At 39.2% G+C, this 14,012-nt stretch overlaps 1 protein-coding gene across 4 annotated transcripts in view; it reads right to left on the bottom strand.

Annotated features, from left to right (window-relative positions):
* The window catches only part of LOC101688264 (cytochrome b5 reductase 4), a 96,913-nt gene that overhangs the window by 80,261 nt on the left and 2,640 nt on the right, over positions 1 to 14,012 (bottom strand). For all 4 annotated transcript variants that reach the window (XM_013046371.2, XM_013046370.2, XM_013046369.2 and 1 more), the window contains exon 2: positions 12,269 to 12,422. In XM_013046371.2, coding sequence (XP_012901825.1) covers positions 12,269 to 12,422 — 154 coding nt within the window. The remainder of the gene's footprint in view (positions 1 to 12,268; positions 12,423 to 14,012) is intronic.

The following is a 14,012-nucleotide window of genomic DNA, read 5'->3' on the forward strand; positions in this document are numbered from 1 at the left end:
TCCCTGCCTTCTTTGGGGTTAACAAAGTATTTTTTTAGCATTTATTTTATCTATTGACTTTTTTACTATACCTTCTCTCATTATTTTTAAAATGATTGTTCTAGATGCCTGGGTGGCTCAGTTGGTTAAGCAGCTGCCTTCAGCTCAGGTCATGATCCCAGCGTCCTGGGATTAAGTCCCACATCAGGCTCCTTGCTTGGCAGGGAGCCTGCTTCTCCCTCTGCCTGCCACTCTGTCTGCCTGTGCTCACTCTCGCACCTCTCTCTCTCTGACAAATAAATAAATAAATAATCTAAAATAAAATAAATAATAAAATAAGATGATTGTTCTAGGGATATCTATATATATCATTAACTTTAACCAGTTTACTTGAGGTAATACTGTACCCAGCTAGGTGTTGTATAGTAGAGTACCTCAGGATTTCAGAATTAAAAGCATTCCTTTGTTTCTTACCCTCCTGAAAAGCTTCTAAAATGACTGGAAAGGGTAGATAACACTTAAAACCAAAAAAACACAGAGAGCAGAAGAGGAGATGACTGCAATAAGCCAAATGGATGAGTGATAATATACTTAGCAGAATGAAGAAAGGTGAAAATAAAGCCTGTGTAAGGTGGAGGGGGATCTATAAAAGCCAATGTGTGCAATAGAACACCCCCCCCCCCCGCAAGTGTAAGAATCAGGGATTCCAGGTTAGGGGGCAGGAAGATCTTGAATTCAATAGAAGCAGCAATACAAGCCTAATATTGCCTTTACTATCCTAAATACCAAGCAAGCAGCCCCTTCCCTACCCTGCAAGAAGTGTACATTTATTCTTAGGCAGGATGAACCAAAGAAACATTACACTGAAGGAAACATGCTTGGGAGTAGGGGAGAGGTTTGAACTAAAAACCAGAAGCAAAAGTCACAACATTAAGATCCATGTCCTACCAACACCATCCCAGCAGCTTCCATCCCAGATAACCTTCAGAACACTTATCTGCAGATGTCTGGGGGTGAGGGAGGGAATTCCAGCCCAAAAGACTGCTTGCATACAGTCTGTTGGGGACACCTGCCAGTGCAGCCAAACCCATGCATAAAAGAGTTCTGCCCACACACATGGAACTTCCATTTAGCTCTCTGGTTCATCCCTCTCAAAATAAAAGGACAGACGTTTAAAGAAAAGCCCTCTAAAATTAAGATTAGTATCTAAGCAACTTAAATTGTGGACCTCTGGTGTGCAATTTTAAAAAGAAAAAGAACTATGAAAAATGAGACCAGCACTGCCTCACAGAAACTAGAAAAGAGAGAGGTAGCAACTGTCCTGAATATAACTTGGAGCTTCTAACTCCACCAAACAAATTCAGTGATGGTGAGTCCAATTTACAAAAGAGCTAAGACAATCAGAACTGAATGCCTCAGTCTGCATGGGGAAATTTAAATAGGATGTGATAAAGTCCTCTATACACTTCAGAACATCAACAGGGCATAATTACCAAAGATAATCTTATGCGACATTCGTATCACAAAAAACAGCCCTGATATTTAACTATGAAATTGATTTAAAAGGAAATTGATCAATAAAAGCATTAAAAATTAACCAACAAACAGTCTGAGGGATCAGTTATACTCTAAATATTTTGAAAAAAATTCACAAACCTCTCCTAGGGAGAACAATGACCAAACATCATTAGCAACAGCCACATTTACTATACTTAGGGTTGATTTACAGTTTATGTCAATATTAAACAAGACACCCTCTCTCTAAAAATTAGTTTTCCCTATTCCATGAGATCATTTCCCTCTGTCTGCCTATGCCTTAGGTCTACCTCCGACAGCTACCAACCAGCCCTTGACTGCACTGCTGTTAATTATGTGGGCGGAAGAGGAGCAGATATGTCCTTGTGTTTGGGATTATTTCTTATTTTCCAAAATAAGTTAGGTGCAAAGATTATATCAAGAAAAATGTGTTCCTACCTTTAACCAAAAGAAAAACCAGGAGTGCTTGAGTAGCTCAGTTGGTTAAGCATCTGACTTTGGTTCAGGTCATGATCTTAGGATCCCAGGATAAGCCCCACCTTGAGTCCCACATCGGGCTCTGCGGTCACTGGGGAGTCTGCTTGTCCCTCTCCCTCTGCCCCTGCTCCCTGCTTGTGCTCTCTCTGTTTCTCTCTCTCAAATAAATAAATAAAATCTTAAAAAAAGAAAAAAAGAAAAAGCCAGACAATCCATAAAAACCATAAGTTTTTGAGCCCATCAAGAAATGGAGCATACAAGGTCATAAGGCAACAAATAATCTAAAATCCAGAATGATAAGCCGGTCTGAGGAGATGGGACACATGAGTTGTTTCATCTTTGATAGAGCACAGGAAAAAGAGACATTGCTATAAAACAACTGAAATTTTACCACACTCTTTAAGGGCCAAATGTGCACTGATGCTATTTTAGAACCCTGAAGGCCTCAGAAATGGGATTCTGTACACACCCACTCACAAATTTCTTTTTCACACTTTCCCACCTCATGAGATGCTCATGAAAAGTACGAGCAGGGCAGGTCTGAGAAATGATACTGTTGGTTCTGGTGTATAATGCCTGCTCCAAGATTTGCGGGTAGAGCAGGAGTACCAAGAAGTCAAATTACTCTTTTGGACTGCCCAAATCATCAGCTACTGGTGGGGCAGAAGCAAGAAATTCACCCGTGCTTCACAATGAAACCCCGCATGCAGCAAAAGTTATTCATTTGCTGGGAAGGTACAGTAAAGCCTCTCATCCTTGAGTTCCTACACTGATACCAGGAAGAAGTTAGCTGCTGCTGGAAAGGGAAGGAAACAACACATCCCCCTGTGCTCTGGTCTGACATTAGGCAAATGCAAGATAAGCACTGGGGGAGGCACCCAAAGCCTCCGGGGCTCGGGGCTCTGGGCTGATACAAAATGGAGGACTTCTAGCACTGGAAGGGAGGCAGGGCAATTGCTTACAGCCTTCTCCCTCTGCCCTGTCCTCCACTCCAACCCTACAGATAGAAGGCAAAGCTCCGCTGTCAGGAGAGGGGTAGGTTGGGCAGAGGCAAAAAAACCTGTCTGCGTTCTAGATCTCGTGCTGAGGATGAGGCAGAAGAGAATGTCCACTGGGGAACTGACACAAGGACTGAAAAGAGTTCAGTCTCTGGGGCTCAAGTGCATAGAACCCATCTGAGCTGGAGGTTCAAATAAGAAAACTGCACAAACACTTCTGCCTCAACCACAAGTCTTACACCATGTAACAAGCAAGATCATCCAGGAGCACAGAGAGAGCCACCCCTACACAGGCAGTCAGGCAGGCTGTTGGCTAAGAGTGCAATAGGAACAAGGAGAAAGTCCTACCACTGCAGGACCCACACAACAAACAAGCCTAGCAGCAACCTGATCTGGAAGGAATCTGAAGTCTGTGGTATGCTGGTGGTAACAATGGCAACAATAAACCCCCTAACCAGCTCAACTGCTACCCAGACTGACTCAATTGAATTGTCTGCCAGAAAAAGTGTACTCGTTTCTAAGTGTAAATACCTCAGGTTCTACTGTGCACATTATGCAATGTGGGACATTCAATCAGACATTACAAGTCACACTGGGAAAAAAAAAAAAAGACAAGAACCCATTGTCAAGAGAGAAAAACAGGGGCGCCTGGGTGGCTCTGTGGGTTAAAGCCTCTGTCTTCGGCTCAGGTCATGATCCCAGGGTCCTGGGATCGAGCCCCGCATTGGGCTCTCTGTTCAGCAGGGAGCCTGCTTGCCCCTGCCTCTCTGCCTACTTGTGATCTCTGTCTGTCTGATAAATAAATAAAATCTTTAAAAAAAAAAAGAGAGAGAAAGAGAAACAGCAACACAATCAGACTTTAAGGTGGTGTATATGTTAGAACTATTACACAGGGATGTTAAAATAACTATAATTAATATCTTTTAAAAAGTCTAGTAGAGAATGTGGATGACATTTAACAAGGTAAATTTCATCACAGAGACAGAAACTATAAAAAGGAGTTTAATGGAAATAGTGACACATTTTAAAATCAGGCTCAAAATTCAATAATGGACCATGAATCTATATAAGAAAGCTATCCAGAAATAACAAAGTTTCAAACTGATTAGGGAACTCCAGGGACCAATAATCTAGAAACATTATATATCAAGTTTCTCAACTGGTTACTACTTTGTGAAATAATTAAAACCATACCATGGTTTAAAACTCCTACACATATCAAAATATACAAATGCTTCAAGGTACATTTACTGAACTCTAAACCAGGAGCCGTGCCCTCTGCTGGAAGCTAGGGGTAGGGTGAGAAGCAGTATATTAGTATTCCCAAACTCAATTTAAATAGGAGAAATACTAAAAATGGTAAAAAATTTATAGATGTTCTCACAGAAGTCCAACACCAAGTGCTAAAGAAGAAAGTTCAGGTATGAAACACAGCCCGAGAGGGCAATGTCATGAAGAGATTAAAGGACAAAGCTGTTGGCAGAAAGAAAGCAAAAAAGTAAAGGGTATTAAATAGTGCTAGACAGACAACTGCCCAAATTCATGAGGTGGCTGGAGAGGGTTGATAAGAGCACATAGAGATGAGCCCTAGGAAGGAAAATGGTCTTAGAAAGAGTGGGATCTTTGAAAAGAGTGTGTCTTGGGAACCCGGGAGACTCAGTGGCTTAAGCATCCACCTTTGGCTCAGGTCAAGCCCCACATCGGACTCCCTGCTCCATGGGGAGTCTGTTTTTCCCTCTCCTTCAGGCCCTAACCCTGCTCATGCTCTCTTTCTCTCTCTAATAAATAAATATAATCTTTAAAAAAAAAAAATAAAGTGTGTCTTTCCAATACAAAGGAGAGAACAAAGACAGGAGACATCAGTAACTTTAAGCACCTTCTATTCAAGGTGAACTCCCACATGTGTGTATGTGATCTCTCTCTCACAAGATCACACCACCCAGCCTTTGCACAAGCTCCTTCCCAGAGCCCCGGAGTGCCATTCCCATTCCTCTTTGCCTAGTTAACTCTCATTTAGTTTTCGGATCTCAGTTCTATCTTCTGTAGTCATCAGTCGGCACAGTGTACCTCTCCTTCACAATCCTTGTCAGACTTGATTTAATGCTTTGTGCTCCCCACCACATTATAAATTCCCTAAAATCAAAAGTCATCTCTGTTTTATATTTCCATGTTGTCCCCAGAGCCTCATAGAGTGCATGATGAGAAATATTGATTAAATGAGGGAGCCAAGATAGAGCAAAAGTTCAAAACTATCTTCTCTATTTGTTTATGGATGACAACCACACCCGGGTTAACAAAAAAAGCAAAAGCTATGCTTCATTAAATTACTAGAAATAAAAACTGTCCCAGAAGGATATCCTATATGGCTGTTAATTAACATAAAAAAGAAATACAAGTAAGAGGCACCTCATGGTAATTTCTTAATGAATTAATTTACATATGCACTCAAAGTGAGCAACACACAAATGCTAAATCAGGATTCAATCCAGAGTTAAATATAATAAAACCAGAGAAAGTATACTGTAATAGTTTACGCATAAAAGCTTAGAATCAGGTAATGCAACAAGAACACAACAAGAGTAACTGCAAGTTATCTCTGTAAATATATTGATGCCAATTCTGCAGGAAAAAGAGTCTTAAAATAACCATCTTCCTAACTATGATAGGAGTAAAAATTAATGAAATAGAAAATGGACAACCAACAAAGAAAATCAAAACCAAAAGTTAATAAAATTGATAAACTTCTAGTAAGACTGATCAGTTAAAAAAAAAGAAAAAGAGAAGCCCACAATAGCAATATCCAGACTGTAAAAGGGTTTATCTCTACAGAACCTAAAGACACAAAAGATGTAATAAGGGAACGTTGTAAACAACTTTATGTCAATATGGTCAATAACTAGAATTAAAATGAACAAATTCACTGAAAAAAATATAACAATTGACATAAGAACAACAGAAAATTTGAATGGCCCTGTATCTCTTTTTAAAATTAAATTTATTATCAAAAACATTCCCACAGAGGAAAAAACTTCAAAACGTTGGCTGAAGTTTGTAAACTGCTATGTCAAGCAAACAAAAACCCTTGTGGGTCAGATGAGGCCCCAAGACCACCAGTTTTCTTCCACTACTTAATTTTTAGTGGATGAAAGGGAGGGACGGAAAGAAGAAAACTGAAAAACAAAAACAAAAGCAAGGAAAAGACTGACAGTTTAGGAGATAAAGAAAGCAAATCGTCTTCGATGCCAGCAGCACAGAATGATTAAAATCGACAAGGTTGAGATTACTTGCATTTCATAGGGGAGAACAGACAACATGAAAATCTATGAATCAGATTAGAAATGAGTAACAGGAAATGTAGCTATAAAAAAATGTTGATTTGGATTTCCTAAGCAAGCAAGCGATAGCAGAAGAGAGGTGTTTGGCAATCTGCTGTCGAGAAGTAATGAGGACTGCGTACAGAAGACTGAGCTACCTGTAACAGTAAGTACTTTACTGCTCGGATACGCTCTGTACAGTTGTGATAATACACTGCATTTAAATTAAAAGGTCAACCCAAATTTGAAAAGCTGTTCTTAGAAGAAAAATGTTTCTCTGCTAGAGACAAATAATACTGTAGTTTCTCAAAATAAAAGTGAAGCAAGGAGCTAAGGAGACTTCAGGAAAAGAGCCTACTGTTGGAAAAATCAGCTCTCTTCTTGGCAGACTTGAATCTAACCCCAAAAGTATAAAACTTATTTTATTTCTGGAGTATAAATTAAAAAAAAAAAAACAGCCTAGTTGGTTCTCTTTTTTCTTGGCAGTTACGTTCTACAAAGTCACTGTGAACACTGAATTAGCAAACAGGGAACCATTGCTTCTTGGAGGAAAAAAAGGCAGCGTTAGGTTCCTGCAAGCCTCTGGTCACATTTTTGTCAAAAGATACATAACCACGGTGCTCAAGGTGTATTTCTGTTTAAAGACACCTTAGTCAATATGTATTGTGGCTTCAAGAACATTTAATTCACAGTCAACAGCACTGAACTCATGCCGGAACAAAGCTTATTTAACATATTTTCTCTGTGAGGCACAGCACAGTCTTTAGCACTATACTTGGCGGGCTCTTTAAACCAAAAACATCAACAAAAAACACAAAATATGAAAAACACAGCACTAAACAGACCTCGAAAAAGATACATCTTTACAGTATGAGAGTAGAAACAGGAAGGCAGAGCATCTCCTTGTGCAACCTCAAGTAGGAAGGGCCAAACACATTTTCCCCTCTGCTGCTCATGTCTGCAGATAATTATGAAAACACTGTGAGTATTGATTTCTGGGGTTACAAAGCAATTTTAGTGAGCAGGCAAATTTGTAAATTTGGAATTCACGAATAATGAGAATTGACTGTATGCATATAAATTCACACTACCATCCTACAATGTAAAATTTAAAAATGTTTACTATAAATGTATCTAGAAATCTAGGAAGCTGGACTAGAAATATAATAGGACAAAATATTTCTCAGAATCAATTTACCAAGATTTTCTTTTTCTTTTTTTTTTTAAGATTTTTTATTTATTTGAGAGAGAGAGAGCAGAGTGAGCCAGAGAAAACACAAGTTGGGGGAAGGGCAGAGGGAGAGGGAGAAGCAGGCTCCCTGCTGAGGCTCGATCCAGGACCCTGGGATCATGACGTGAGCTGAAGGCAGACTCTTAACCAACTGAGCCACCCACGTGTCCCTCTTTTTTATTTTTCTTTGAGAGAGAGAGAGAGAGCGCGCGCATGCGAGCATGGTGGGGAGGAGTGGAGGGGGTGGAAGAAAGAATCCCAAGTAGGCTCCATACCCCACATAGAATAGAGGCAGGGTTCGATCCCAGGACCCTGATATTATGACCTGAACTGAAATCAAGAGCTGGTCACTCAACTAACTGAGCTACCCAGGTGCCCCAAGATACTCTAAATAGTAAGGAAACACAAAAGTATGGACCCATTTGAAATCACTTTTACAGTGATCTCAAGCAGGCCTCTTTAATTTACTAGGATATGATAATCAGCATTAGGAGAAATCAAAGCATGTTTGTTTCTAAGCTATAAATGAAATCCATTAAATCCCTTATGAGTAACTTAATCTAATAAATTATTTAAAGATTTTACTTATTTATTTGAGAGAGAGAGAGATGGCACAAACATGCGCAGCATGTGTGTGTGCGCGCACATGCGCACGCACTTGCGCGCCAGTGGAGGGAGGGGCAGAGGGAAAGGGAGAGATCTCAAGCAAACTCCCCACTGACCACAGAGCCCAACCCAGTCTACTGACCATAATCAAATTTTTCTAAATACCATTCATTCAAATGGTTGTTACAGAGTATCAGGCTGCACTCACTCTCACTGAGATCAAAGGCCATATACCATGCTGCCAAAAAATGATTTCATAACAATATATCATTACCCACACTGACTACATTCTGCAATAAAATATACTACAGGGGAAACAAAGTCTGATCTAAGCTCTACAGAGCTTTCACAGATGAGTGATTCAGATGTTTGCTCAGTTTCGCATACTTGTAAGTCACCTTTAGTTCTCGAGAACGAAACAGCAATAATGGAGGAAACCACGAAAGTATGCCTTAATGGTAAATTCAACAAGATTTTTAAAAAAGCATTATCACTCCTATCTATTCCCTCAACATTCCAATTCCTTCTTACTGCATTACAGTAATTACATACTTCACAGAAAATGGTGATTAACTGAACAAACTGGAAACCCCATACACTGCCTTGCTGATCATCCTAAGCCAGTACTCTCATTTTAGTTTACATTTTACAGTCTGCTGCCAACCAAGTGTTATTTACACAGTATTATTTTTAGGAATATAACTGGGCTCAACACACCTGAACATGTGCATAAGTACTGATATATACTCAAGAAAAGAAAATAATCTCCATAATATTAGCCATAAAAACCCATACCCAAATGTATATTGTCTAAAATCTCTTAGAAAAAACTGTGTCTACCTTAACCCGATCAGCTGAAATTGAAAGCGATCTAAATATGGGGCAATTGTCAGACAAATGAGAAATTTAATATTTTATCAAGGAGTGAAAAATGATACCATGATACCATGTTTCCCTGTGATACAGCTTTGATTAAAACTTGGGCCCAAATATTATCTCTGACCTTTGAAGCTACATTTGGCATACATTCCCCTTTTAAGAAGATATCATTTATATTTTAAACTAGAACAATAAGAAAAAGATAGTAACATTTAGTCATATGCTTACTCTAAATTATGATTGTTTTAGAAATTACCAGTAATCTGTTTAATCTTTTTGCCTCACATCCATCCTACTTTCCATTGTCTTTGTCAACATCCTGGTTCTCCCAATACCACCTGAACTTCTATAATGAGCTAAATGCTTTTTGTCCCATTTAATTCACCATACCCACCACAAGACTAATATTTCTAGGGCATACCCTTTCACATTGTCCCCATATCCATATACCTTCTAGAGCTCATACTGCCATCTAAATTAAGGACATATTTCTCAGCCTGACTTCCAAGATCCTTTTCAATCTGACCTAGCTCACCTTTCTAGTCTTCTTTATAACTGTCCACTAATTCACCTAAGTCCTAGAATATATCTCAAGCTTTTCTGTGTCTGTAGGTTAGGATTTTCCCTCCACTTTGATGTTCTTCCTCCTTATTTTCTGATGAAAACCTGTCCACAGCTTCTAAGCTATCACTACCATAACAGTGTCTCTGTTTTTCCTAACCCACACATTTCCCTCCTTCCAATCTGATGTCATTTTCTTGATAGCTTCTTACGGCACTCTCAGATGTGTCCCCTCATCAGTCATTTATCCTCTCCTATTAGCGGGTAAGCTTAAAGAGCACCACGTTAAATTGAGTGTTTCTTGATGATATAAACTGAACTCATCAAAAAAGGGGGGGAAAAAGACACTTAACTTTTTGCAAAGGGGAAAAAAACCTTACTATTAACAGAATAACAGAGACTTTAAACAAATTTTATCTTCTAATAAACAACCTTACCAGAAGAGGTGCCATATATTCAATCCTTATATGAAACAGTGTACATATTACTTCCAAACACAGCACACTAGTCCCTTATGTCTATCAATACACCAAATGAATAATAAAGTATGACTGCGTTATATCAATGCCTCATTTATCTAACATCACTAAGACACAAAGGGTTCACATAAGTGAGTTTTCTGGAGAAGCAGCTTCCTACTGTAGAAACAGAATTCACATGCCTAAGCCTGGACCAGCTGAGAGACTCTTCTGGACACTGACCTCCACCTCACCCAGCCTAGCAGAAAACACTCAGGCAGAGTATGGTGGTCATTTTCTACCAGATACTTACACCTGGTAAAAAGAAAAAAAGAAAAAAAAAAAAAAAAAAGGCCAGTATGGAAAAGAGCAAGAAGAGTATTCAAAACCCTATGGAATGGCAAAAGGAAGGGGGCCTGGGTGGCTCAGTCAGTTAAGTGCTTGACTCTTGATTTTGGCTAAGGTCATGCTCTCAGAGTCCGGAGATGGCGTCCCATGTGTCAGGCTCCCTCTCCATCTGTCCCTCCCCGCTCTGAGGCACACACATACACATGCTCTCTCTTTCTCTCAAATAAATAATTTTTTAAATTACATAAATAAATAAAATAAAATGACAAAAGGAATTTTTAGTATCTAGCAGAATCCTCATTCCAAGCTACGAGTACTATCCACAGCTGTAGAAACTCTGAGGAGAACCTTTGAGGGAACTTTGGGGAGAAACTTTGGGGAGTTGAGCAGCTGTTCTTCTATCTTAGAACGAGCTATGTCATCACCTGCTGAAGAATCCACCCCCTTTGCCACTGAAAAAAATTTCACACTCTGTGTCTTTTATGGGTTGAACTGCGTACCCTCCAAATTCATATGTTGAAGTCCTACCCTCAAGTACTTCAGAACGTGACCCTATTTGGATAGAGGTCAATGCAGATATAATTAGATGAGGTCATTCTTGAGTAGGGGAGGGTCTTAATCCAATATGACTGGGGTCTGTATAAAGATAGGAAATTTGGACCCAGACAAGTATACAGGGAGAATGCAAAGTGAAGTTGAAGGCAGACGGGTGTTGCTACTATAAGCCAAGCAACTCCAAAGATTGGCAGCAAACCAGCAGAAGCTAGGTGAGAGACACAGACATTCTTCTTCTCACAGCCTTGTGAAAAAAGCACCTTGATCTCAGACTTTAGCCTCCAGGATGATGGGGAGGTAATTTTCTGTGGTTTAAGCCACCTAGTTTGTGCTGTTTTTTCTGGGCATTCCTAGCAAACTAATAGTGCCTACTGATACCTTTCCATCTTTCCAATCTACCATGACAACCACACAACCTCTTTAAGTACCAAAACTTCTTTAAAATGTTAAGCAAATTCACTCAACAAACAACACATATTGATGACCTCTATGCGCCAGCCACCAAGGACAGAACAGTCTGACTGCCATGACAGGGTCTCTATCATCATACAGGTCACAGTGTAGTCAGGACAACTGACAACATACCATAATTATACAATAATAAAATTACAATTGTGTAACACCAGTGAAGGACTGACACTTTAAAGACCGTGGCATATTTAACCATGTCTGGATGACTCAATGACATTGCTACAGAAGCCCACTGCACATTCCCAAGCCCTTCATTGCCTTTGTTCCATGTGAGATGCGAGGTTGTTGATTACCATGAGGTCTACTTTTATCAGCTACTCTCCTATCTCTCTGCTCACTCTCTCCAATCCACTCATTTCTACTTCGGTGCTTGTACTTTGCTATGGGCTACAAAAATCAGGTAATCAATAAGCTAAGAAACTTACATTAAATAATAAAAATGGCTTCATGCAAGAACTTAAAATTTGGCTTACACACAGGCTTTCTGATTTATTTTCGATTCTCAGAGACATTTTTTTCTGGCATTTCTGGCATTTGAATTTCTCCCATTCAAAATGATTCTGTTATGAGGCACTAAGGTGGGACATGAATGTATATAAACTAGTGTTACTGAATAACTGCCTGGCAAGCACTTGCTTTCTTGCTAAGAAAGTGCCAGTATGCTATGTAAACAGGTACCTAAGAACAAAATACTGTCGAAATTCAGAACTATTTACTTTGTGGCCCAGTTTAAGGCATATTTTTGTTATCTAATTGTGAATCTTATCATCAAATAATAGGATCATGAAGTCATATGGCATTACAACTGAAAAGTCCAGCCAAAACTTTTTGCAGTACATAATAAATACCACATACCTCTTATGCATATCCAACAGTCATCTTTCTTGTTGTGTTTTTTAAGTTCTTCTTCGGTTACTTCAATTAACCTGCCTTTTAATCCCGTTAGATCCTTTCCACTTTTGGTGAGGCGAATCCAATCCATAAGACTTCTGCCCTGTTTTAGAGGTACCTGAAAAAAAAAACAGGGAAGAATTCAATGTGGCTTGAGTCAGCTGCTTCCCCCTGCCCCACCTGCTGCTTCTCTGTGGGCTGGATCATTTCTCTTACTCTCATTCAAAAAGATAAGAAAACTCAAATACAACAATTCTACAATTTTTTTAACAGATCTAGGTGATTGTCAAAATCATCTCTGCTGTATTAGAATTATAAACAGAATGATATAAAACAAAGGACTATGAGGTAGGGCTTAGAAATTCTGGCACATAATCACCATAATGGTATCTAATAAAACAAGAGCAGTATTGAACCTGGAGTCAGAAAACAAGTTTTGGTCCTGGCTCTGCTTTGTCACTAATATGTTGGAGTCACCTTACCAACTTGGACCAAAATTTCTTTCCCTTAAAAATCACAAGAGATTTAACAGGGAAAATATAAATGGCCAGTTAAAGTTGATTTTCTTTGTCAATATACATAGAACATTAGAAATCATGAGGCAGCAATCTGTTTTCTAAGAATTCGTAAAGAAACAAAGTTCTAAATAATGGGGGGGGGGGACTGTAACACTCTAGGGATGGGTTTGGCAAACTGGCCCATGCCTGTTTCTGTATCACCCTGGAGCTTAGAATCATTTTCACACGTTGTGGTGGTGATGGTGGTAAAAACGCTGAATTGTCGTGTGGCCCTAAAATATTTATCATCTGGCCCTTTGCAGAAAAGGTTTCCTACCCCTGCACAGAAGATTTGGTAAAGGATGTTTGGTTTTGATAGTTTTTTTGCTTTTTCAAAATACACTTTAAAGGCTTTTGGATGGGAGGTATTACTAATATTTTAACCAATTAAGACAACTTAGTGGAAATTTTTCAAGGATGGGATTGAGCTACTGTCTGAACTTGTACAACTCATTTGTAACATAGTACCAGAGGAATGTTTAATGTAAAAGAAGGCCTATTTGAAGAGATATATTGCTACAGAATGACTGACTATGCCCCTCCAAAATTCATGCTGAAATCCTAACCTCCAATGTGATGATGGTATCAGGAAGGTCTCTGGCAGGTGATTAAATCATAAAAGTAGAGCCTTCATGAATGCTACTAATGCCCTTATTAAAAAGGCCTCAAAGAGCTCCCTCATCCTTTCTGTCATGTGACGATATGTGGAAAAAATGGCTGTGAACCAGGAATCAGGCCTTCATCAGACACCAAACTCATTGGTGCACTGACTTTGGAATTCCCGGTCTCCAGACCTGTGAGAAATAGATTGCTGTTGTTTATACTCCACTTTATGAAGTATGCGGTTCTCTGTTATAACACATTGAATACACTAAGATATTTATATACTTCATTTTCTGGAATCTTGTCTATTGTAGACATTCACTTACCCCCAAAATAACCAAGTTAATAGGTCTGCAGTACCACTGCAATTTTACCTTCCTTCCTACCAATTACATCATCCCATTCTCACCATCCTGAAACTTTCTAGGTCTCTTGGTTCCCATAAATGAAGTAAAGTACAAGAATATGATCGTTCCCATCCCAAACCAAAAGCACTCATCTCTTCTCTCGTTTGTGTGGATTCCATAATCCACTGGGTAGTTAATGCA

This window comes from Mustela putorius, unplaced genomic scaffold (assembly GCF_011764305.1).
Source record: "Mustela putorius furo isolate JIRA1106 unplaced genomic scaffold, ASM1176430v1.1 tig00000166_pilon_pilon_pilon, whole genome shotgun sequence".
Classification (NCBI taxonomy): domain Eukaryota; kingdom Metazoa; phylum Chordata; class Mammalia; order Carnivora; family Mustelidae; genus Mustela; species Mustela putorius.